The sequence below is a fragment of the Haliaeetus leucocephalus genome, unplaced genomic scaffold, assembly GCF_000737465.1.
Source record: "Haliaeetus leucocephalus isolate CR32 unplaced genomic scaffold, Haliaeetus_leucocephalus-4.0 Scaffold224, whole genome shotgun sequence".
In the NCBI taxonomy this organism is placed as follows: domain Eukaryota; kingdom Metazoa; phylum Chordata; class Aves; order Accipitriformes; family Accipitridae; genus Haliaeetus; species Haliaeetus leucocephalus.
Window position 1 is genome coordinate 406,459 of NW_010972660.1, and position 25,085 is coordinate 431,543.

General features: G+C 47.3%; 1 protein-coding gene across 1 annotated transcript in view; it reads left to right on the plus strand.

Moving 5' to 3' along the window:
- The first annotated feature begins 10,353 nt into the window (after positions 1-10,353).
- RAB11FIP3 (RAB11 family interacting protein 3 (class II)) overlaps positions 10,354-25,085 on the plus strand; it is a 66,828-nt gene continuing 52,096 nt past the window's right edge. The window contains exons 1-2 of the mRNA XM_010567042.1: positions 10,354-10,464; positions 21,313-21,406. Coding sequence (XP_010565344.1) covers positions 10,354-10,464; positions 21,313-21,406 — 205 coding nt within the window. The remainder of the gene's footprint in view (positions 10,465-21,312; positions 21,407-25,085) is intronic.

Genomic DNA, 25,085 nt, shown 5'->3' on the forward strand with positions numbered 1-25,085 from the left:
CCTGCCCGCCGCCCGTGTCCGTGGGGCTGCGTGCCCCGGGTGCCGCCTCAGGGAAGGACCCGCCGGGCCCGGGCGTGAGGCGAGGCGACGGCTCAGCGCCGCAGTTGGTGTAACCCGGTGGGGAGCCTCCGTGCTGGGCCTTCGGTGGTCCCCTGTCTGCTGGAGGGGTGACGAGCGAAGGTGGCCGGTGTCGTCGTCGTCCGCAGCCCTCAGAAGAGTCTTTAATGTGAGCGAGGGCAGCGTCTGCATCACCGGCCTCCGGGTCGTCCTGGGTGAAGGGCGTGCGTGGGCTTAAATGGATGCAGGAGGTACGGACGGAGCCCGGTGAGGCTGGAGCTCGCCTTTCCCGGGTCCCGATCCGCTGGGAACAGAGCATCTCGGCAGTGCCGCTGGAAGCCCGCATCCCCTCTCTTTGTTCTCCATCAATAACACGTTGAGGTTTGTCCGAACAGCTCCCATGCGTAAGGGACCAGCAGCGAGATCCCGGGATCTCAAGCTGCTCCTTGCCCCACTTGCCGCTGAGGGTCCCTGCGTGGGCTTGCTGGCACTGCGCCGAGGATGGAGTACCTCACTCAGCACGGGTTTGACAAACCTGAATGCCCTTTTTTTTTCTCCTTTCCACTGCTTTGTACCATGGTGAGCTTGTGTTTCCTTGCAGCAGATCAGATGCGATGTAATTTGAAGCTGCCTGGTATGACCGAAAATGGAGAGAGCTCTAGCAGGGGATGGAAATTAATTTGTTGACGTTTTGTACATTGCCTGTGCTGGCGTTGCTACAAGAAAAAAGATTTAATTTTTAAGGTGTGTAGGTATTGTTAGGAAGTTTCTATGTGCTTACCCAGGAGATCTGCTTTAATTCTCTAGCTGTAGCTGCTGTGCGTGTATTAAAGTGGCATGACAAAGCAAATCGTTGTGTGTGAAGGAGTGTTTTGGTGGAGGAGGGTTTTTTTTATCTCTGTCCTCATGGTAAAAGCACCTCTTAAAGATAAAATAGAGGCATTTCTTTTAGAAAATACCCCTGTAAAGTGGAGATACGCAACTTCTTTGTCAGATGGCTGCTGGTAAGGGGCACTGTGCATGCAGACGGCATTGCTTAGTGCCTCATTGAGTGATTAACCAGGTAGCGTCATGGCACCGGGAGGGAGTCACAAGATCATCTCGGCAACGTGCTCCTGCACCCGCCGAGTGAGAGAAGCTTTATTCAGCATAAAGTCTCAGACTTTCATCTGCCTGCTGTTGTCCGGGTGCTTTGTGCCACTGTGCGTCCCGTCCCCCCCCCGTTGCTGTTGCCCACAGAGAAAGCAGAAGCAGACGGTCTGTTCGCATCAGCATGCGAGTTGCTCTGTGGAGGCTCACAGACCCTGTATGTGATGGCCATCGCTTTGGGGCACGGTGGGAGCTTACCAGGGGACTGTTCACCTTAGCGTGCCTCTCCCTGCGCATTTGGTATGGAGCAGCCCAAGTACATGGGAAATAAGGGCAGGCAGACTGTGTGTGTGTGGCAGGGGACATGGCAGGCGGGTCCGGCATTTGTTTGTGCCGGCAGCGTATGCGGCTCAGCCCAGACCTGCTGCTCTGGCCCTGTGCAGCACCTTGTGCCTTGATTCCGATATGGGAATTGTGCCAGAGCTTCAAAGGTGCGACAATAAGCCTGTTGAAGTGCTTTGAGATCTTTGCCTGAGGAGTGGTTGCAAAGTGTTAAGGTATCTCTTAAATTGAAGCAGGACATCCAGGGAGGTTTTGTGCTACTAAAAGCTGTCTGTTTGTATGGACGCAGCTTACAAGTCTGCAGGTTGTCTGCAGGCTTCTTGCCCTGGCTGTCCCTTTAAAGTCACTTGTTCCTTCCCACTGAGCACAGCTACCAGTAATGCTGTCCATGCTGAAATTCATTATGCTTTTTAGATACATCTATCTTCAGCAAGATACTCGTATAGCTCGCTCTTGGCGTGCAGAACAACTGTCACTTGGTACAGCAAGCGCTGAACACCCTGGTGAGGTTGATGTGACAATGGCTCAGCCAATAGGTAATGGGCACTCCAGGGAATGCAGCCTGGTACCTTTTGCAGAGGCAACCCAGAACAGAAGTAGTAATGTTTGTGATGCCTCTGTGTGCAAGAGGACTTATAACGAGCCTGCAGCTTAGAAAAGCAAGAGGGCACGCTGAGTGTGAAGGAGAAGGGGTTGGTGATGGGGTCTGTAAGCTCCCAGCAGATTTGCAGAGTAATAAAGGGAAGAGTTCTGGGGAAGCTTCTTGACCTATTTTGTTTTAAGCAGATGTAACTTGGGCCAAAAAGGGGTGTTTTGAAAAATAGAAATCCAGCTCAGGTGAAAGCTAAAGGATAGGAACATCACCAGGTGGGTAAAATGGTGTTAAGATGACTAAAAGGAAACTTCAAGATGTAAACAAAGGTTGTACTACAACTGGAACTGGGAAGCTTGCAAGAGAGATTCCAGGATGTGATGGCTCATGAAGGTATCGGGTAGCAGTCGGCAGGGAGTTAACGAGGAGCAAATTCCAGTCCTCTTACTGTCTCTCTTGCCCAGCAAGAGGAGGATGTACTTGCTTCCTTTTCTTCTCCCCCTCCTTCCTCCTGGCTTCTGCCCACATGGGTGGATGCATGGAAGATATGCATGGGGTGGTGGTGGGACAAACAGCTAAATTTAAGCACAGTAAGTCATTGCAGCCAGCTGATTCATCTGAGGGTTCAGAGAGGGTTGAAGGGTTAAGGAAAGTGTGTGTGTGTATATAACCACATGTACCGGGGAGCTGGAGAGCAGCAAGTGTTGTCTTTAGTGTTCAGTAAAACACCAGAGGCATTTATGGGCTACTGAGCTCAGTGCTGTCAGATTATTTGGCTGAAATGATTATTAGCTAAATGTCAAAGAAAAGAGACCAACTGGCATTTATTCCATAAAAATGGCATGATTGTGAATGTGTTAGGATTTTTTTTTTTCTCTGCATGATGAAAACCATGGGTAGAAAAATTGGGAGGGCGTTGGCTTGGTTTTTTGCTTAAGTAGCTTTGTTTGTCAAAAGACTGCCTTAAAAAGAGCTTCATGGTTGTAGTATTGGCAGTGAAGTGCTGGTATGAACTAGAAGAGATCAAGGCATGGAAATCTAAAGACAGTTTGTTCTTCTCTGAAATGATAACAGTTGATAGGGATTGAGGCTATTGCCAGTACCTTCATGTTAAAAGATGTATGGAAAGGATGATGCTGAGGTCCCATCAGCTGGGGATGACACTCCCTAGACAGGGGTAGCCTTGAGCAGAGAAGATACAGCCATGTGACGCTCCTCCAGCAATCTGTAACTGGTGGATGTTTGTCAAACATGGACTATTGTGCCACTTGAAAAGCCTGCTAGGACCGTTATATGCTCCGTGGACTTGTAAACAAGATGCAGGGCAGAGAGGTCTTGAGGGTGACTTGACTTTTCATGCAAAACCTCTGGACCACTCACTAGTAGCATGTGAGGTGGTTTATAACAGTGGTGTATTTTTATTGTCTCCTTTCTCTCTCCTTTATCACTACACTTCACCAGGGATCTGATGCTCCCTTGGAGCTGCTGCGCATGCTGTAGCAGCAAAAGGGGTTCCCACTGGCTGGTACCAAAGACTAGAGTAGGGTTGGTTTAGACAGCGAGTTGGGAGGTAGAGGCACATTTGACAACTTTTATGTCACCCTGTAAAGCGAGAAGGGTTGTGTCTTGCAGTTCTGTGGGTTATACAGAATCTAAGCCCATTGTGCAATATCTTTAAAACAGCAAATACATAATTTGTCTTGCTGCTTGTACAGTTGCGCTCTGTCTGTCCGGTTGTGGTGACAAAGGCCAAGCCTTTTCTCACTACATTTGTTGCTAGCTAGAAATGCAGGGTCACGTCGGGGTGGAGGAGAACTGAGTGTTTGTAAGGCATGAGGAGAAGCTATCCTGCTGGCATCTCGGAGGGGTTTTTCTTCCTTTTTTTTAATTTTGATCTAGAAGACAGTTGGAGGTGGAAGAGCCTCTTGCACCACATGATCTCGCTGCTTCTGCTCAATTAGAAGTCCCAGAGTTTGTCTAACCTATTTTCAAACGCTCCAAGCTCTATGGCATCTCTGCCCTCTGTGCTCTGACAGAGATCTTCAGCTTTTTTTTTTTCTCCTGATGATCAGTTCAAGCTTCATTTCAATGTGCTTTGTTTCACTTTAACACTTACATCCTTCAAGTATCTGTGCTTGACTACCAGCCTTCCTCTGCCCCCACATCAGCTAATCCTCAGCTGAGCTCTCCATATTGAGCTTTAAAATTTGCCTTGCATGATGGTTTCTGAAGCTTTTTATCAGGTTTGTTGTGCTTTTCTGACCTCCCACCACCTTTTCAGCTTCTTGTAATGAGGTGCCTAGCCTGAGCTGAGTGTTGCAGAAGAAATTGCATTTTGGGGGTAGCAGATGTCACTCCAGACAGTGGCTGCAGAGAACCGTGGGCTTTATTTTTGTTTTTAAATAGAACAATCCACAAGATTTGGCAATTACTTTCTGGAATGAAGTCTGGATAGTCTCAAACTACAGCTTTTTAGTGTTGTGTCGTCCCGTGTCTCCCCGCCCCCGGTGAATCCAGGCTTGCTTTTCCTGCTCACCTCTGGATCCTTTGGGAATTGCACACAGACCCTGGATCAAATGCTTCTTACCTCCAGCATAGTCCTCTCTTGGAGTTGCTGACATTGCATCTGATCTTGGACGTCCTCCCTATTCCCCTTAGTCTTTTCCTGCTTCCCTCTGAAATCTAATAGTTTGGATCACTGTTGTAAGGAAACCTCAATTTTTTTTTTAATTTTTTGAGAGCTCTTACACCCTTTGAGCAGAGGAAATACAGGCTTTGCTTATAAAGAGATTTCTAAAATTATCTTGCATGGGTTTGCAGGCCATGTAAATGTGAGTGAAGCTTAAATTGCCTCCGTGTTGCTGCTGCTGTACCTTTCGGAGGCTTTAATTGCTGTTTAACTTTGGTGTCTGCTATTGAGAATGGAGCTGGGATGGCAGCGAGGGTGATACTGTGGGTGTATAATAGGTTTGAGCATGCCTGTGGACACGCATGTGTATTTTGGAAGAGGAATGAATCTGAAATATTTTGCTTGCTTTGACCAAGGGCCCAGTTTTTCACCATAGAAATTCATGGCAAAGCTCCCGTTCATTTTGCTGGTTCAGGCGTGAGCCCTTCCTCACCTCAAATAGCAGGCTGGCTTGGCTGGGCGCAGACCGCAGGGCTCAGTCTGCCTCTGCCCGCCTCCCTCTTCAAAGGATGTTTTATCATCATTAATAACACATCTGTATTCTGTGGGAGCTTGAAGATGGGAGTTTTTCTTTCTCCCTCTGAGACGAAAACACTTCCAAGCCAACATATTTCGTGTAATGTATTTTGGGTGAGGTGGTTGCTGGTTAGCTGAAAATGGAATTTGCAAAGAAGTTTATTCATTTGTAAATGTCCCAAAGACTCCAATAAAGAGATTATTTCTGTGCTCCTGGGTTTTTGCTTCTCTTGCTAAGTTTTGGCTTTAAGCTTCTTGAAGGCGTCCATTCTCAGAGTGGCTGGGAAGGGTTAGGAGCGTATCATACCATAAACAGATCTTTTTGATGATATGTTTCATACTTATGTTTGCGGCCATAATCAGATTGATGGCTTATCCGAGCTGGATCAAGTCTGGCAGGAGTGTGAATACTCAAAGGCATGGTTTGTCTGCATGGGCTGTGAGGAGGGTGGTGATGGTAATTTTATCCCAGCTACCAGTTTATTTAAGAAACCTTTTTATTCTTCCTTTCTCCTTCAGACTGAGAATACAGCTATTGCTAAGTGGGGTGTTGATTTATTTTAATTACAGATTTTGATAAAAGTTAGATGTGTTCCTCTGGAATTTGAGATCATTTCTGCAAATAAAGAAATGTTCTCCCCACTGCTTCCCAGAAGCATCAGTTCCACCTGTGTACAGTTGGCAAATGCTGTGGGCAAGGAGGCAAACACAGGATCTCCAGGGAAGTGGGGTGTAGATGCAGCACCCAGTAATCCCCAGCTGTGATGCCAGTTTGTACTGGGTGAGCACTGCCAAGGCTGGGTCAGGAGCCCTAGCAGGGGAAAAGGACCCCATCTAAAGGTTTTCAGTGTTGTGATTTTTTTTTTTTAATTATTTGTTAAAAATGCTTGAAAGGCTTTTTCTTGGGGTGGTTTTTTTTTTTTTTTATGCAATAAAAATCTTTCCAAAGTTTTGCTTAAAGTTTGCCACACGGAGTGGGGCAGCTCTCTCTAAGATAGAGGTGGATTCATGAGATGCTTTCTCCCTTCTCAGGAGCAGGATATTTTCTAAGGCTATGACTAATAAAAACTGGATTGGGGTCATCATAATTAACTGACTGGAATATGATACTGCACCACAACATGGTGATTCGGCTCTTTCAGAGGCATTTCGACCTGGTATTGCTTATAACTGAACGCTCTCAAAGCATTTCAGAGTTGCTTGTATCATTATGTAACTCAATACAGCCAGTAATTGATAGTCATTACAACAATTGCCTACATAATTTCCCTCAATTTTATTCTTGTTTTGACTTTTGTTTGCCGCTTGTTGTCAGATGAGATCTGCTTTGAACTCAGACTTTTTTTTCTTTCTGGCTTTTGATTTTGCAAAACATATGACTTCCCATTAGCCGCAGCCTACAGCTCTGCTTGGGCAGGGTGATCTGCTTCTGCTGGGCCACCCTCGGCTTCCCCTCTGCCCTGGGACCATCGGGTTCCCAGCACTAGAAAGCTGCTGGTATGGTCCCTGTGAGAGCCAGCAATGGGATGGGGGTGGACCACAGCTTGCTTTTCCCTATTTCTCCTGCCTGGCTCCATCCTTCCAAAATCCTGCTTGGGCTTCTGGTATAGGGCATAGGACTGGTTCCCCCACATGAGCCTGGAGTGAGCAACGCCAGCCTTTCCCTCTGCTTGTTTGCTTAGATTCAAACATCCGTGGAAAATGTGGGTACGATGCTGCCAGACTAGTTTTGGTGAGCTTCTTAGAAGCAGTGGTGCTTCTCTGGTGGCACGTTTTACCTGGCGTGCTGCGGTCAGGGGAGCATGGTGCCGGTTAGGGGTGCGGCAGAAAGCGAGCTCCAACAACCTGAAGCTTAAAATGCCATCTGACTCATCAGGTTTGAGCCAGTGGTTTGGCAGGAAGGTGCGTTCACGGGGATGAATAGGATTAGGTAGTGATTTGAGATCTTGCTACTGTGTTCACATTGTGAAATGTGCCTGCTGACACAGATAGTGAATTTGTCCTTGGGGAATTCTGCATTTTGTACTTTTAATGACTCTTGCGCTCCCACATGCCAAAAGCATTTCCACCTCCTGTCGGACTATAATGCATGTTCTCGGTGCTGCATTAAGCTGCCTGGAGCCGCTCTTCTGACGGTGCTTTTTTGTGACATCTGCAATACAGCTGTTTGCTGAACTAGTCAAACCAAGTCTGCAAGACAGTCATGCTTCTTTAGCTGTTCAAGTCCGGCAGACCGCCCCCCTGCCCAAAGTCCCTCTCAGCCTTCATTTTCCACTTCAAAAGCATTGCATCTTTCATTCCCCTTTCAAATTGATCTTTAAGAGGATGCTTCTGCCTAGAGGAGGTCCATGCTGAGCTGTAGCATTGCTGGGGGCAGCAGGGCTGTGATGGCCTGTGCGTCGCTGGTGACGCAGGTGGAGGCAGGTCCACGTGCGGCTGGGTTGTGTGACGATGGCAGAGCGCGTGTGGGATGCTGCTGAAGGCTGATGCTTGCCACTGGTGCTGCTGAGCTGTAGCTCCAGGTCTGAGGCTTCCCAGCAGAGACAGGACTTTATCTGAACACAGCGGGAGAGAGACATCATGGATTTCATAAGGCATAAAAATCACTGTTTCTTAATATCCTTGTGTCTTTCCGTGTAGTAGCAGGAAGATACTGGAATACCTAGAGGCTCAAAGGGAGCTCATCCTCCGTATGCGTAGTGGAGGGGTCACAGTTCATATCAGTGGTGCCTGGCTTCCCTGGTTTTGGGAACCCAAAGCATCCCAACCCAAGGAATAGCCCTGAAGATGTAATGGGGCAGCGCAGATGCCAGCTTGGGCTTTCTGCATTGCTCAGAGTTGGACAGAAATTGTCTTTTCTTCCTAAACCTTGATTCGTGATGAGATTTCCCCTTGTCTGTAGAGTCTCTGCTGAAGTTGGTACAGGTCAGAGAGTAAGTTATTAACGGCCTTGTGGGTTGGGGGGCAGGAGGGAAGGGAAGAGGAGGAAACATGACTGAAGGCAACCTTGGGGACAGCTTCCTCCCATACTGCTGCTACTGCCAAGCTCGAGTGGATGGTGTTCACTCTGCAGGGGAAGAGCAGGCTGAAAGTGAGTTTAAGCAGAACTCAAAGAAAATCAATGCCACGTAAGTGGTGGTAGGTGCTTCCGCAGTACGCTGCTGTTGTGGTTTTGGGGCTGGGCTGGGGTTTTTCTGAATGGAGGTGAGGAAGCGAGCAGCCATGCAGCAGGAGCACTGCCAGCCCCTCATCTCCCAGCTGTGGGTCTGGGATGGGGCTCTGCTGCTGCTGGAGTGAGGCTTCCTTGCAGCTGTGAACAGCCTAGGGTCGGTGCCTGCTTTAGTCCTGGTTTCGGTCAGGGTCTTTCCCCTCTCTAGGGAGAAAACTGCTCTTAAAGCAGAGACGTGCGGAGGCTGCTTGGGAAAAGGGGTTCAGGCTGCCTGGTGCTCGGAATGCTCTGAGCACTGCTTCTCCCTGGCCAGCTCCTCATATTGTAACAGTAAACCCCCCTTTTAATAGAAGGAAATACCAGTGATACCAAGCTGATGAATTTGCTTTCTGAGTGTTGTCTTATTTGAGGTGACTAATTAAGCTGAAGCAAGCAATTGGGTGGCAGTGGTATTTGATGCAAGTTTGAGTGCTTGCTTAAATGACACCAATTCTGGTGTTGCCTGCATGGATCCCGGCTCTGGTGTGTCCCCAGCACTGCAGAGGCCACTGGGGTCCTGGCATGGGACAATGACAGCTCTGGGGATGTCCTGTGGTGCTGTACGGGAAGAGCAGCGCTGCCCTCCGTGTTACAAGGATTGGGTACAGCTGGTGGCCAGGCTTTGTTTGCAGGCTGAATGTCCCTCTGTTAGGTTACATTGTGAGCAGCCTGGTAGTCTCCTGATTTTTTTTTTTTTTTTTTTTAATAATACATTGTAGCTTTTCAGAAAAAAGAGCTACTGTTCCCTCTGTTATAGTATCCCTTGGTGTAATAGAGTAGAATACACTTGAGTTTTGAGTCACTGCTGTTTCTGGAAGGGGTTTTCAGCTTGCGAACTGCTGGGCTGTTCCTGCTTACTCCTCTCCCCTGAGAAGGAGTAAAACCGAAGGGAGAGGACCTGGTGCTGGGAGCTGTGTAATCTGGCAAGACTCAGCGGAGCCGACTGCTGACAGCCCTGTGGAAAATCCATTTGCCAGAGTCCAATAGGAAACTGGGCTCAAGCAAAATGTGCAGGAGGTAAAAGGAGCCCAAACCAACAGTTTTTAGAGAACAGAAGCTGTCAAGGGCAGGAAACAAATGGGGAGCATTTGCTGTGGCGGGGCGCAGGGCACGGCGCAGGACTGGGATCCATGTGGCTGCTCCGTGGTTCTGTGCTCCTGAGCAAATGCGGCATGAAAAGGGGGACTGCTTGAGGGGCCCTTCTGCTTGGGGAAGGTATAGCTGTGTTGAAAGTGAAACTCTTCTAATGGGAAAATAATGTTCAGTTCCACTTTGGCTTTAAAAGCTGATCAGGACCTTGTGGCTTTTGCTGCTGCCTTTGGCTGTGGAGGGATTAAAAGGCATCTGTTGCCTCCCTTTTGCATGGCCACATTCCTTATTTTTTCCAGGGCTGTGGCACTTCTTTGCCCCGCTCACTGTGTGTGCATGAGGAGACTACAGCTGGGGGGAAAAAAAGTAAAATTTGGATATCGTTGTGGAATTTTTTTTCCTATGTCTGCTAAATCAGCGCAGCAACTAGCTAATCCTCTCCTGACTACTTGGAGCTCTGGGACTACTGTGCTGGCAGGAGCACAGCAGAAGGATGCAAAGAGCAGAAGCAAGGCTTGTGGAACGCTACTTGCCCTGAAAAGTCCAAGGGAGATGCCAGAGACCTTGGTGTGCAACAGGGGACTCGCTGTTGGGCTCTGTGCTGCATCTCTTCAGGCTTTGTGGAGCATCCATCCCTTGGTGGCATCATGGCTGCAGGCTGACAGCACGGGTGGCATGGCAGAGATATAGCGGATGATGGAGGGATGCTGGTGGGAGAAGTAGGACTGAAAGCCCAGAGTGCAGAGGCAGATCCCGTGTGAAGGGCGAGCGATGGCTGCTAGCCTGGCAGAGACCTGCAAAGCTGTGGTGGAGCATGGGGAGGAGAATCCAGACCTCTTGCTGCTCCTCTGCTTGGAGGAGCTGATAGGTGCTAGGCATGTGGTGGGTGCTGGAGAAGCATTAACGTTGTCATGGTGGGTTTTTTCTGTTGTTGTGATGAGGCTTGTATGCCTGGTACTTACAATCCCACCCTGAAGTCCTGGGCTTCCCAAGCTATTCATGGCATCTCAGCCTCTTTTCCCTTCTTCTGAGAATCTACCTCTGAGCCTAGAAACTGTTCTGGGCTTTTTTCCCCGCTCCAGCACATCTGCTTTGTGTACTTGCCTTTGCACAAACAGTCCTTTCTGAAGGCTGCGTGAAGGGTTGCCAAAAGGAGGGAAATAATTTGGAGCAGTTCTAAAAAAGAAATCAATCTTTATGCTTTGCTGGTCTCTGAATCACACTTGTTTGTATTATGATAAACTTAGTTTTGACAGTGTGGTAGGCTCAGTCTGGCTGGGAGAGGCGAGTTAGTTCTCTTGTGCTGGGCTCTCTAATATTTAGCTGCCTGGTCAGGGACAGGCTTGTGTCTTGCACTCACCTGGGCTTCACCTCTGCAGCCCAAGAAGCTTCTTGTGCTCACCAGATTCCCAGGGTTTGCAAGTTGAGAGATGCAACTCTCTGGCTCCTGCTTTCATGGCTTGCTTGTTTGTGTGTTGGCAGTAATGGATTTCTCCTGTTTCTGGTTATTATGATCTTGTTTTAGAGGTTATAGCATGTAAATCGTATTTTGGAGAGGGTGAGTTAGTAAAAGCAAGTCCTGAGCTAGCGAGAGGATTTATTCTGGGATATGCCATGGGATTTTTTGCGCTGCTTTCTAACCTGGTTGGGAGGAAACAGAAGGAAAAGCTGCAGTCCTGGATTTATAAGCCCAGACAGTCTGTTCTGTAACCAAACAGCCCCCATCACAGAAATACCTGGGTTTGTTGCAGGGGACTTGACATAAAACGATACCAGGCACCGCAAAATGTGCAGTGTCTTAAAATGCCTAGTGTGTGACCTCCTGGCATGTTTTATTGAGTTACTTCTTGTCTGTTCAGGTCAGCTCTGAAATCCTGCGTACGCTTTCTGCCCTGGTTTTGTGCTCTGGCAGGATGCCGCCGTCCCGCCTTGAGCCTGGGGTGACTTCGGTTGTGGCGTTTGGTTCTTCCCCCAAGGGTGGCTCCAGCCTACATTAATGCATCTATTTTATGTAAGAAGTAACCCAGCACTAAACTTTTTATTTTGATCCAGTCTCCTGCCTCTGAGCTGTGTGTTTGGAAAGGTGAGAACAGGTTTCCCATGTCATTAGAGGAACAAAAGCTAAAAACAAAGCCTTCCATGTTTTGGAGCGTGGAGGAAGAAAACTTTTCAAGTTTCATTAAACAAATGAATATGTTTATAGCAGAGTGTTGCTGCTGAAGCCTTTGAGCACTTAGGTAGTGACAGGAAATCTGGAACACTTGAGACAAATGCAATTAAATTTGGATAAAACAGTTTTGGTTAACTTATGTTCCTGTTAATGTTTTCAAACAATCCTTGAAGTTTTTTTCTTTAAATATGTTTTTACGGTTCAGTGACAACAATTGATGGACAATTTGGAAATAGTCATACTTGAAGTTTGAGAATACACTTAAAAATAGGACAAAGCAAGGCTCCTGAAGCTGCGGTGAGTATAGAAGTATTAAGGCTGCCTGCAGATAAGCCTTGGAGCTGGTAGGGTTACTCCAAAAAGGTCCTGTACTCATGTCTGTTACGTAGTACAGACCAGAGGAATTTCTACCAGCAGGTAAAAAACCCAAAACTGCTGAATATGGGTAATCTGGGCTGGCGAAGACATCCTGCAGTTCAGCTCCGTGCTATGCGCCAAGGGTCTGGCTGGATGCACTGAGTTGTTCTGGTTTTTTGTGAGGGTGGGCAGGAAGGGTCTGGGTCCTCAGGCTTTTTTGGCTGCCAGCTCTTTAAAACATATTCTCGCTTTTCTTCTTCCTGTTGAATTTTGAGCGTTGGAAGGAAAGTCTTTTCCTTTGCATACTCCCAATGCAGATGGCATTCAGCGGCTTTGGGAAACGCAGGAGCAAGTCTCCTCTGCCTCAACTTTGGGCTTGTTCTTGGTTTATGGTTGACTTGGAGACTTCTTCCTTCCCCTTCCAAAAAGGCAAAGTCATAGTTTGCTGGGGAGGGAATTCTCTCCTGTTCATTATGTATTCGCATCTCTCTCCTCCGGTATTTCCTGTGCCTGCAGAAAGAGCCTGCTGACCCTGGGAGAGGCTGGCAAGTCTCATCGTGCCTTGGGGTTCAGGGCCAAAGCTGGCTGGGTGCAAGATAAGTCTAGAAACTGCCCCAAGGAGGTGACATGCATCAAAAGCCGATGACGTGCTGAGCAGCTTTTGTCTTGGATAAATAGGAGGAAGGAGGATTTGTTAGGCAAGTGGATGTGCTCAATGGTGAGGATATAGTCTTCCTGGGCAGGTAGGAAAGGAGGGGAGCTTGTTCCCATTGGGCAACTTGCTCAGTTTGTTTCAAGGAAACAGCTGAGCTGCTGGGATGGTTTCTCTCCCTTGGTTTGTGGGTGATCCCTTTCTCGTTCCAGTTCTTTAAATACTTGCAGGCTGATGGAGAACCACTGGAGGCTTATTCCCCTTTTGCCTTAAATAGTAGGTTTGATTATTTCTTCTGTAGCAGGAAGAGATGCGAATAAACCAGGCTGAATCTTTTTCTTTGTCTCCTTCTCAGAAAGATGTCTTGATAATTGGTTTCAAGTACTAGACTGATTGCAGAGGGCCCTGCAGTTCCTGAAGTCTCTGGGACTGAAGTGACAGCAAGGACAGGTGAACTGATGTGTGAGGGATGTTGCAGAAAGCATCTTCACTGAGTATTGCTTGTGGTGGACCTTTAAACAGAGACTTGACCAGACACAGTCTGCCTGCTCATCTCCTCGGGAGCTCCTGAAAAGGCTCAGAGAGCAACATGCTCACAGCAGCCCTGGATAAGTGCCGCCACTTGCGAAATAAATAATGCAGCTCTTGCACTGCTTACTCACAATTGACCGTTGCTTCTCCCTGTAATGAGGTCTGCCCCCTTGAGGGTATTTTAAAGGTTAGTTAATTAGGTGTAATTGCAGCAGAATAGAAACCTGCTCTGAGGTTCTGCCTGCTTTCTGTAGTGCCAGATCCTTTAACAAATTACCAAGTCAGTTCCTATAAACATTGCTGGAGCCAGTGTAATGCTGAGTTATCAGCCTTCCACTCAGCCTGCTTGTTTACGTTGATGAAGCCACAGAAGTGAAGTGCTAGAAAGGGTGTTCCTGGCTTTAGGATCAGTGCGGCTGTGCTTCAGATCACAGCAGCATTCTGGGAAATACATTGAATGAAGCAACATTAAGTTATGCTCACACTGTCGGCATGTCAATGCTTTCTCAGCACCCAGCACAGGGGGATAGATGTGGTCTTAGCCCAGACAAATGCTGCATTAACAGGGATCAATTCATTTCAGCTGATCACGTTGCAACCCATTGATTTAGTGACTGTGTGATCTAAAGAGAACGGCTGTATAGGGACAGCTATGTCTTTGGCAAGTTGCACAGCTGCTCCGGTATTCGGCTGCAGGAGGTTCAGCAGTTCCAGCACGTTTGCACATTTCCCAAAGATTGAAAAATACAACTACTCTGACTTCTATAATTAGTATTTAAAAATATATTTTTTTTCCTTGAAAGTGTGGGTTTAGCCTTGAGACACAAGGTGGGTTTTTACAAACAAATGAGTATGTTGGCTCATACCCTTCTGTTAAATGCAGAGGGTAGAGATGCTGCAGCCACCTTTGCATAACCATGAGAGATTTTTACATTGCATGTGCTCGCTCTGTTAAATTCCTCTGTACCACTTCAGGCCAAAGATCTGGCTAAACATAACGAGGAGAGCATCTGGCGTGAGCCTGCTCCTGCACTTTAGAGTATTGCTAACTAAAAATCCCCTCTATTTGGCAGTTATGCCAGTGTGGCACTCAGCTTTCTCTCCGCTTGAGTTCAGGGATTGTGTGACTTACAATACTGTTTTTCCCACAAAGATAAAAGATGTTCAGAGCAGATTTGGGCTTCTTGCAGACAGAAGGAGGTAGTCAGAGTTATGTGAGAGGTACCTGGATTTTTCATGTCCTATCTCAGTCAAGCAGGCCTTGTGGGCCCCTGTATACCCAGAATTGGTCTGGACCTGCTTATTCAATTAAATGCATTTCCTATGTTTAAAGCTCCAAGATCCACTGGATTTTAGGACATTTTTGGTTCTCTGTTTTGCTTGAAACTCCCTAAGCTGTAAATTGGCAGAGAAAGTGTGCTGGCACATGCAGTGGCTGCCGGCTGGCAGGGGTCTGCTCCTGCTGTCCCTTTGTTCTCCCTTCTTGAGACCCTTCTTACTGGCAGTATGAAGCAGGCAAACCTGGTACTGCCGGACACAGCAGGCTGTCTGCAAGCAGGGCCTTGTAAAACAGACTCTGCTACAATCCAAAGACTTCAGATGATGAGGAGAGTTAGTCTGAGCAGCCTTTTTTAAGGCCAAACAGAAGATAAAGTCTGGCTTTGGGCATGTCTAACATAGCGTGGAGCCTTGCACCAAGCTGGGCAGAGATCCAAGCAGCAGAACGTGCGGGCAAAGGGGAGTGTGGTCCAGCTGGTGAAAACTGAAAGCAGAGGCTGATAGAAAAAGCTCACTTTGGATTAAAAGTGAAGTTTTATTTTCTGTTTGTACTACTTCAGAGTCCATGTTCAAGCTGAACGTACAGATGCATGGGGAACGATGTCTGCATGTGCTGTGCTTGATCGTGCAAAGCTGATTAAACAGCTACATAGATGTTTGGAAACCTTGCTGGCCTGTTAACAGTGATGGTGAAAAGCTGCAGTTACTCGCTTCCCCTCAAGCATACCCGGGGTCCTTGCCCACTGAAGGGGTGGCTGCTTTCTTTCCATAGACTTTCCTCAAAGGCACTGGGTGAAAACTGGCCCTTTGGAAGCTGATGCTGAAGCTGCAGCTTGTCTAGCGTGGATCCTGCTTCCTTGCCTGGTCCTGCCTCACTCTGTGTTTAAATTTGACCATGAAGGCTCCCATTTCTTCTGGAGGGCAAGAGAAGAGACAAGGGTAAGGTCCTTAAACCTGTTAGTCTCCTGTAATATTCCATTCAGGAGAGAAAAAATTCCTATTGATAGTTTGGGAAGAGGTGGTGGTCAGAACTCCATGGAACAGTTGTGGGTTTGTAGGAGGGGGCTGTGTAGGTGTCAGGCGCCCAAGGCGTTTGTTCTCATTTCACCCCGCTGTAGTGGAGCTCTGCTCCTTTTGAGTCTTGCAGTGGGATGGTCTTTCCCTGCCCCAGTCCCTGCCTTGCAGCCTGCTGACAACTACATACTCATGTTGAGGGGGCTTGTGTGCGCAGCCCAGCTTGCCGAGCCCAGCAGTCAGCGGCAGAGGGGCCGGGAGTTGGAGCCAGCCAGGATGTACACGTGAAACCACGTATTTTCTCTGCCCACCACAACCTCGTTGTTGGAATGCTTGCCTGAGGTGGGGGTACCCAACCCGCCCCTGTGCTGAGCAGTTGCTTTCAAAGCTCTGGTTTGAGTGCCTCAATACTCACTTTTTAGGCTATACCTTTGCCTTTCTATAGAAATAGTTTTCAATAAGTGAAATACAAATGTGTTTTGAACTGCTTGCAGGTAGCTGCTACTTTTTACAACAGTCCCCAGCCAGCGCTGGCTGCTGTCATCAGGTCAAAGTATGGCAACAAGTTCCCTGGTGAAGGTCTTCCTCTGGTGATTGTGTTAGCAGTTCATCTGATGTTGCAGGCTAAAATCAAGGCCCAGCCAGCAATAAGTCAGAATCTGGACTGGGCTTACTGGTTTTGTGGACTTTTTCCTGGATGGGCTGGTCTGTCCCCGCTGATTGCTCAAGCGGCCAAAACACACCAAGCCAGATGCTCAGTTCAACCAGAGTCTTGGTAAGTCTCTGGCATGTTGTTCCTTATCTAGACAGGTCTCTTGGTGTCTTTCTAACAGCTCTCTGGGTTCTCTAGGTCTCTAACATCTCTCTAGGTTCTTTTTGTACATAATCCACGTGGTTGGTCCCTTTGGGGGCCTGAGAGTAGAAGTCATCTGTTAAGCAGACCAGATCTTCACTCTCGCTCAGTTTCCCATGACTTACCTTGGCGCTTGTCCTATTACTCAGAAGACTGAGACCACACGTTAAATCCTTTCCAAGGAAAGGAGGGAGCAACTTCAAGGCAAAAGCATCTGTCTTTGCTTATTGCAGCATATGCGAGACTGCAGGTGCACAAGTCCTTGGTGGGAACTGCAGCCTGCTTGCTGGCCTGCCTTGAGTATTTGGGGATATTTATCAGGAATATGTCAGCATTGATTCTTCTTTGTCGCCTTTGGATTTGCTTCCAGAGTATGTGTACAGTAAAGCAGGACTGAAATGCTGACTAATCACTCCCACTATGGTATCATCAAATAACTAGCTTGTGGTGTGAAGGGCAAGACTTGGCCCCGGTTGTGGCTAGGCTAGAAGCATCACCTGTGTGAGATACCTTACGACTGTAGGAGCTGAGCTCTGCTGGCTCTTCCTTGTGGGGTGCCTGACTACTGTGGCCACTAGAAATCTCCCAACCTCATTTCACCCCTCAAAAGAATTTCTTTTTGGAAGCTGATTCAGCCTCAGTCTCTGCCAGAATATGAAGGAAAACTTCTGGCAGGCTCAGGGGTTACAAGGAGGGTGTTGCCTGGCCAGCACAGCCCTCGCTTCCTTTGGAGATCAATGCTTAACACAAGCACAGTGGATATTTTGTTCTGCTGAATCCATCTGCTATGTGGTGGAGACATGGAGCATCCATAAGGATAAGGAGAAAAGGCCCGGAGCTTCCTTTTCCTCCCGCCTGCTTAACAGGTCTACTCACAGCTGGGGAATCCTTCACCTCCTGGAAAACCTCCTGGTGTGGCTGCCAAGCCTTTGTGTTAATTTGAATTTGGAGTTGTGACTGTTGGCTTAGCTGAGGCTCGAAATCACTTACTGAACTGATTTCACTGCATCGAAGCAAGGAAGCTCTTTTTCTGCCCCACACAGTGGGGAAGCTGTTAACAGCCGGTCCAGCAGTGTGGCGTGGTGCTGGCACACGTGCTCAGAAGTGGCTTGGTCGGAGGGGGTTGTTGGAGGTGGGTGTTGGTTGGCAGCAAATCTTGTTGGTTTTGGAAGGTGAAATGCCCTGCCAGTGTGCAGAGCTCTTTAATACAGAAGAAGATGTGGTAGTGTGGTTGGTCAATGAGTAGTTCTTGTTCTGTTGTTGAGTTGCTGGATGACCTCCCTCCTCCTCCCCAGTCTGCTTCCCTCTCTGGGTCCCTTACCAGGAAAAATCCCTAATGGACTTGTGCCAGGAGCTTGTTCTGCCTTTCGTCTGGGCTGTGCCTCATCCCCAGCGAGCAGAGCCCCTTCAGCAGTTCTTGCCATCGGTTCTGGTTCTGCAGGCTTGTGTCCGTGTTCAGCTTAAGGTAGATTGACTGCAAGTAGTTTAAACCTCTCCTTTCCACCAGGATTTAAATCAGCTATTTAAACCACATTGTCCTCTTTGACTCTTTAATGCTTTGTATTTCTAGCTGCTCTTTCTTCAAGAAGACTTTGTAACCAGCTACGAACACACACATTAAGTAAAACCTTTATTTTGAATATTTCTTGCTGGCCAAAAAGCAGGAACCTCACTGTGGCTGTGGCTTATATCTGCCTGTTTTTAGCTTAACATTGCAGTTTAGTAGTGTTAACTTTTGTGCTAATAGGAGTGCAGTGTTAACTACTCCACTCTTGCAGATTAGTCTTCAGCTAAAAGCAACAGACCTGTGACTTCAGAACTGCTAAGATTTGCTTATGTAAAACAGTTTGAGCCATAATGCTTGGGGTTTTTCCCAACTGTCCTAATAAGGTAGGGTTTTTAGCCCAGTCATCAAAATGAAGACATGGAGAAAACAGGCAGTTACAACCTAGGAGTGAGATGCTGGAGCTGCTGTTGGCTGTTCTCAATGCAGGTGGCTCAGTGCCATGATGGCTCAGGTGTGAACAAGACAGTGGGCCACGGGAGGGGGGTATCAGAGTAACGCCAAGGACCTCTGTTTGGCATTGTTCAAGATCTTGATGTGCCCTGTCTTGAATAGTGTATGCAGTTCTGGCCTTCATCTTCCAACAGGATGGAGGGGGCTGGAGAGGGAGCAGGAAACATGATTAAAATGGCCAAGGGCCTGCAGCAGCTGCCTTGCAAGGGGAGGCTGGGCAGGCTGGGACCCCTTGGGGAGGAGAATATGGTCCAGGGGGATCACAGTTGCACCTCACTGTGTCTTTTGGTGGTAGAACTGGAAGGCAGTTGATGAAATAGCAGAAAATGGGTGCAGAAGAGTTAGAAGGTGGCACTCCTGTGAGCAGGTAGTAAGCTTCTGGAGCTTGTGGCCCCAGAGGTGGTGGAGGCAGGTTCAGATGCTCATGGGCAGTAAAGGCACCACCACCACCTCCCAGCATCCCTGGCTCCATCACTGTGGGTGCTGGGAGATGCTGGGTGCTGGCCTGCAGGACATGGCCTCTGCTCTCCCCAGGCAGCTTCTTGTAGGGACTGTGGGGACCAGGCAGGCACTGCTGGTGTTCTTGTTTTCTGTGTGTTGTGAGCTCTTCTGAGTGTCAGTTGCCACTCACACTCAGTCTGGTGATGTTGCCTCAATCGGTAATGGTCAGAGTTCTTTTTAAGCTTGGAGAGCAAATTTGGATCAGCACAGACATACTACTGTGGGCTTGAGCATCATCAGTTGTGTGGCTTTTGTTTGCATCTGTAATGTCAGGGTTGTGAAGTTCTAAGAAACATTTCCCCCTGCCCACAGCTTTATTTAAATACATAGGTGGCTGTTTTCCATAAACAAAATACTTGCCTGACTGCTCTATCTCTTTTGCACAAGCACTGGTGTGGGAGAGGTCCTTGCTGGGGTATTGGCACAAGGGCTTGAAACCCTCCTTAGTCCTGAGAAGCTGCACGCACTGCAGCAGTGTTGTGAGCAGCCCTGCCTCGCGTGTCCCATGTGTCATCATGGCTGGATCTTTACAGAAACTATACTTTAGAGTGTCATGATAATCACTTATAGGCTTATCAAGTCTGATTAAATGTCACTTGCATTTCTGTTATCTATATACACAGATAACAAATTAAGCTACGGTTTGTGAACTCAAGCTGCCAGATGCATTAACTGGAACCAACACATTCCTAAGAGTTGTTTTTATTAGTCTAAAATACCTTTGTTTAACATACAAGAAGCCTGACTCACCCAAGTTAATGTGTGCCGTGTGAGTTCAGCAGTTTTGTTATCTGCCTAACAAAAAAGTTCCCCAGAAAACTGGAGAAGATGCTTGTGTTGTCTTCTCCCTGTTCATGATGGAGTAAGCCAGCAGGCGGGCAAGCCTGTGCCATGCTGGGGCTTGGGAGTTTCTCTCGTGGCAACCCCCTAGAAGCACAGTTGAGTGTTTTTTATGGTCTCAGCCCTGTGGTTTCCTCCGTGCCGGCAGCGTGCTCACTGCTGCTGCGGGGAGGTGGGACGTCTGAAGCAGAGACATCTCCTGCCTCCCCGCAGTGTGTTCGAAACCACATGGACATGCAGGTGAACAGCTCTGAGTGTGCTGCAGATGTTATTTCTCCTGTATAAACACATACCTGGGTTTAAGAAAAACAAAACAAAAAGAAGGCAAACCCTGCTGATGAGTAATGAGTTAAGCAGCTCTGAGCACCATGGTTGGGCTCAGTTGTCCTCCTCGCCCTTAGATGTTAAGTCTCTTCTTTGATGCAAGGTTTCCTTCCCTGGAAGGAGAGGTTTGGTGATTCACCATCTTTTTCCCCAAACCAAAACTCGCCTGAGTGAGTCAAAAGGCAACTGGTTGTGCTCATGGGAGCTGAACAAATCTAGCACTGCAGATCGCCTGAAGACTTCCACCTGTGTGTCAGCTCTGGAGGAGGAGAGTTCAATGTGTTTGACAGGGCAAGGGCAGCTATTGAGTATGGAGCTAATTGTGCAATTCCTTTTCTCATGTCTTAGACCCTGCTTCCTCCTGGGCTTGTTTCTCAGCTGAAGAGTGTGGCTCTAAAATAGACAAAGGTGCCTCAATATCTCTTAAAATGATGGTCTGCATTTTTTTTTTAAAGCAGGAAGAAATACCTGATTTTCTCAGCTTGAGAAGCATCAGTGGTGTAAAGGGTTTTCTGAGAGGCAGGCTTGTGGCAGCCTGGAAGGAAGGAGCCAAATGCACCTTTTCGAAGACTTTGTTTGAACCATGAGGAATGACTGTGGTTTTGCCCTCAAACAGAAGCCTGTTCTGTTTGAAGAGCCCACATCGTCCTCACCAGGTGTCACAAGTGTCCCTTGCTGCATGTGTGTGCCTGCTCTGGCACCCACATCCTAATCCTCACTAGCTGACATGATTCCTTCCCCCTTGGGCATTGTGTAATTGTGAAAATGTTTCAGTTATATGGCCTAAATTTGTAACATGGAGCAGTTCATTATCACTGAATCCTCTTAACTGGGCCCTCCTACTGGGCAGTCTATTATTGACTTTTCCCAATTAAGATAGGACCTCTTTAAAAAACATAAAAATAAACAAATCCCTGGTGGAGAAGGACCATGTTGCAAGAAATACTGCCTAACATATGTTTCAAGACTAAGCAATAGTTCTAGCACCAGCCAAGTACTAATTAACCCTTCTATACTGATTACTTGTTCCCTTTAAGGAGAACAGCCACGGTTTGATGTCAGTTTAAGAAATTCACTGCCCAAATCTTTTTCTTGTAAGGAGCTAAAATTTGTTACAAGGTGCTTCTCTGGTGGAAGATACTGTCTTGTCTACCCAAAGGGCTCTATGGGTAACACTGCTTTTGTGGTTACAGGTAAAGGACCTGACAAAGTACCTCGATCCGAGCGGACTTGGAGTCATCAGCTTCGAAGATTTCCATCGGGGGATCAGAGCTATCAAAAATGGAGGTGAGTTTGCTGCTGTGCTTCAAGGGAAGAGAGGGAGACACCAAATTTAACGCCACAGGGGTTAACCGAGCTGAGAAGTCACTTGATGAAAGCAAACTGTGTTTGGTTTTCTACTCTGTGTTGGGCAGAGAGGAAGGTGGAGAGGTTGGGTGCATTTAATAATGGAATTGAAAAAGGTAGTACAGCATTTGTGGTGGTGGTTGCATGTTTTCCTGTTTATCAGGAAATTACCTTCCTAAATGTATGTTGGAAATGGAAAAGCTATTGAGGGGAAAATCCCTTCTGGTTTGGTGTATGCTCTCACCTATGGTTTTGTGGGGGTTTGCTGCTCTAATGGAGGAGTAACTCTTGGCTGACACGCTGCTGGAGATGCCTGTCTGCTGCAGAGTGTAACATCTTCCGGACGCTGGGCACTAGTGCATTTGCATTCACTCCAACTGTTTGGAGGATCAACGTGCTTAGATGATTTCTAGCAAGAAGCACATTAAGCAAGAGCTTTGAACTCACTGACTGGTACATAATCTTTAAACATGCCCCCAAAACAGGCCTGTGACAATCCCCATGTTGCTCTTGATGGTCTTGTTGCAAGTACTTCCAGAGTAATAGCTTGGTGAAATGTGAACTATTTTTCTGGCTGGTTGGCATTTGAACTTCTTTGCAGAAGAAAAGATGTTTTTTCAGTTTGGGGCTCATCTCTAATATGAGTGTTAGAGGGTCATTTTGGGGCGAGTGTGTTGTTAAGGGCAGGGTGTGAAAAATATTGGAAGCCTCCTGCTGAGCCGATATAACTTTAAATGTGCAAATATGAATTACCATACTAGGACATTAATCAATTCTGTTCACAGCAATGCTTATTTTAAACTTCAGCATTGCTTTCATGCAACAATGAACATGCACTGGGTTGTCAGCCCTACACACTGAGCATGCTTTTGAACGCTGATACAAGCAAAGATGTGAAAAGACTGATTATTCCTACGCAAACAATGTTGTTTCATGAGTAGAAAACCCTCAAAGCAGAAGTGACTTCTGTTTTTCTGTTGGTTGTCCATCCCTCCTTCTGCTCCCCATTCCCACCCCCAGCTTATTTGTGCTCAGGGTTGTAGCAGTTTATGGCAGCTCTGAAATTTTCATGGCTGGTATAGTTTCACAATGCAGCTGATTCCCAGTTCTTGATGTAGGAGGAAATGCAGCATGCTATTAATTTGTAATAAATTGCTATTGGAGTAGAGTGTGTTTGTGAAAGCTCTGGCTTGTATTTCTCTTCAATAATTCATTGCCCTGGTATTGTATTATATTAATTGAATGGAAAAAGCAGATCCAGACAAAGCTTTTAGGATCTCTCTTTATTAAACTTGAAAGCAATTGATATGTATTTATTACAGTGGCTAGGAAAGGCAGATCTCTCTCTAACACTGCAGGGCATTAAACAGTTTTAGAAGAAACCCAGGACAGGGTACTGAGAGAGTTTCTTTGTGTCTCACCAGCTGAGCAGTTGCTCACATTGAAGTGGTTTTGAGGATTTGCTGCTGCTATTGAGACAGACAATATTGATCATCCCTTTGTAAAGAAGAAGAGGTTATGCTTGCTGCTGGGTGTCCCTTTTAACAAGGTTTTGTTAATTAGCTGGGCCTATTTTTAGCCAGAGATAGTTCTGTTGCATTTCCTGGTACTCTGTAGTTCTTTGGTCAGTCACTGAAGTGAGACCTGATGTAAGCTTGTACCTTGCAGTGTCTGTCTTAATGTAGGTAAGGGTTTATTTCTGAAGATGCTCCACTTTTCTTTCCCTCTACCCCCTTTCTTGGAGACTCTCTGTAGAATAGCTGTGATTTTACTTGAGCTCTTCCGCTCTAGCTTGGCAAACTGAAGGTGCAGTTACAAAACTAGCAAAACTTGCACAGTCAGCTATTCTTCTTACAACTGCTTTCGTGTTCAGTTGGCCTTTACATCCAGGGAGGATACTGAACTCCTTGGTCCTATTCCTGTGCCAGCTGTTTGAGGTAGGTTCCCACTGGCTGAGGAACATGCTGATCTAGGTCTCCTTGAACTTGCCTCTGCCTTCAGTGTGGAGCAAAGCACCATTTAACCACTTGGACAACACTGAAGGCCACAATGCCACCTCTCCGCTGCCATGAAACTATTCTGATCTCTTTGCTGCTGTAATCTTTGTCTGGCCAGGTAATGTTGATCATGGAGGGGAAAGAACAAAGTGACTTGCATGCTACAGAAGCTGGGTTTGAGACTTTAATGATAGTCTTTAGCCTGTTGTGGTTGCCTTATCTTCTACCTTTCCCAAAGAGAAGACTTAATAGGAAAATATGGTCCTCATATATGTATCAATGCCTGCTGCATGTATATATGATTGTCATTAGAGTTCTTTGGGTGGTGGAGTCTGGAGGGCCCCCAGGGTCTCCCTTCTGCAGGAGGTGGTGAGCCCATGGCTCTCGGGTGGTTGGGCTCAGTTCTTGGGTCTGGCTCTGAGCTGTTTATCAGGAGCAGGCTGGCATGGGGACCACGGGGGACTGCCTGGGCATGGGGAGGCAGGCTCAGAGGTGCTGCTAGGAAAGATTTGGCTCCTTGCAACCTGCTGTGTCCCAGCCCTTCTTGCTCATGGGGTGGTGTGGCTGCTGGGACACCCTCGTCCTCCCCCTGCTCCACGAAGCGTGCAGTTTGCCTGCTTTTAAAGTTTGTGTTAATGGTGCCTGGACGACTGGCCAGTCCTGCAAAGTGTAAAGAGCAAAGCAGAGGGGGGAACTGTGGAACAGACAGCAAGTCAGAGATGATAAATAACTCTGAAAAGTAGAATTTTATGGCCTTGTATTGTAAAACTTGAGAAGCTGATAATGTAGTGGAGGCAGTAAAGATATCGATTTGGAGGAGAGTATGTTATAGAGCATGCTTAAAGAAGCCGGATAAGGTGTGTAATGCCTGGGTAATCCATAGCCAGAGGAAAACCTGGTGTACCTGGCTACCGTCAGTGAGATCCAATGGGACATCTTTCAAGTCTGCAGGGGAAAAGAAATGGGGAGGGAGCCAGCGTGACTGCTGCATTCATCATGCTTAGAAGTTACAGCTCCTGGGGGATCTTCTCTGTGAGAAAGAGGTATGAGGGACTGTATGCAAGCCACTTAGAAAACTTGGACTGGGAGTAAGGTCTCTGTCTATTGGTATGGCAAGGGCTGACCATGGGACAAGGGGTAGTGAGATGGTGTCTGTAATTTGAACCAAGGTGCCTGGACCAAGGAGCAACTCTAGTCTGCTGCATGTTGGATGCAGGAACTGCTGGAGAGGAGTTAGTCAGCAAGCACAAAGTATGGGTAGTATCAGCCACAGCTGGATGCAAACAAACAACAGGGGTTGTGCTCACAGGCAGATTTCTTTCTTTGTCAGGATATTTAAAAACTTTTTAAGCCTCAGACACCTGTTTTTTCTAGAGAGGCCTCTCAGCATCCAGTAGGACATGTTTCCTGTCTCATCTTTGTAGCAGACCAGTGCTCTTACTCTAACTCAAAAACACTAATGAACAAGTCGTGTAATTCACGCACATGCTCTGAGCTGAAACATCTGTAACATCTGTCTTCCAAAGAAAAGCCCACTGGGAGTGGGCTCTTTGCAGGTACCCCACTGGATGTGGGGGGATTGCTGTTGGCATCAGTTCAAATCACTGCTGTGTCAGGCACGG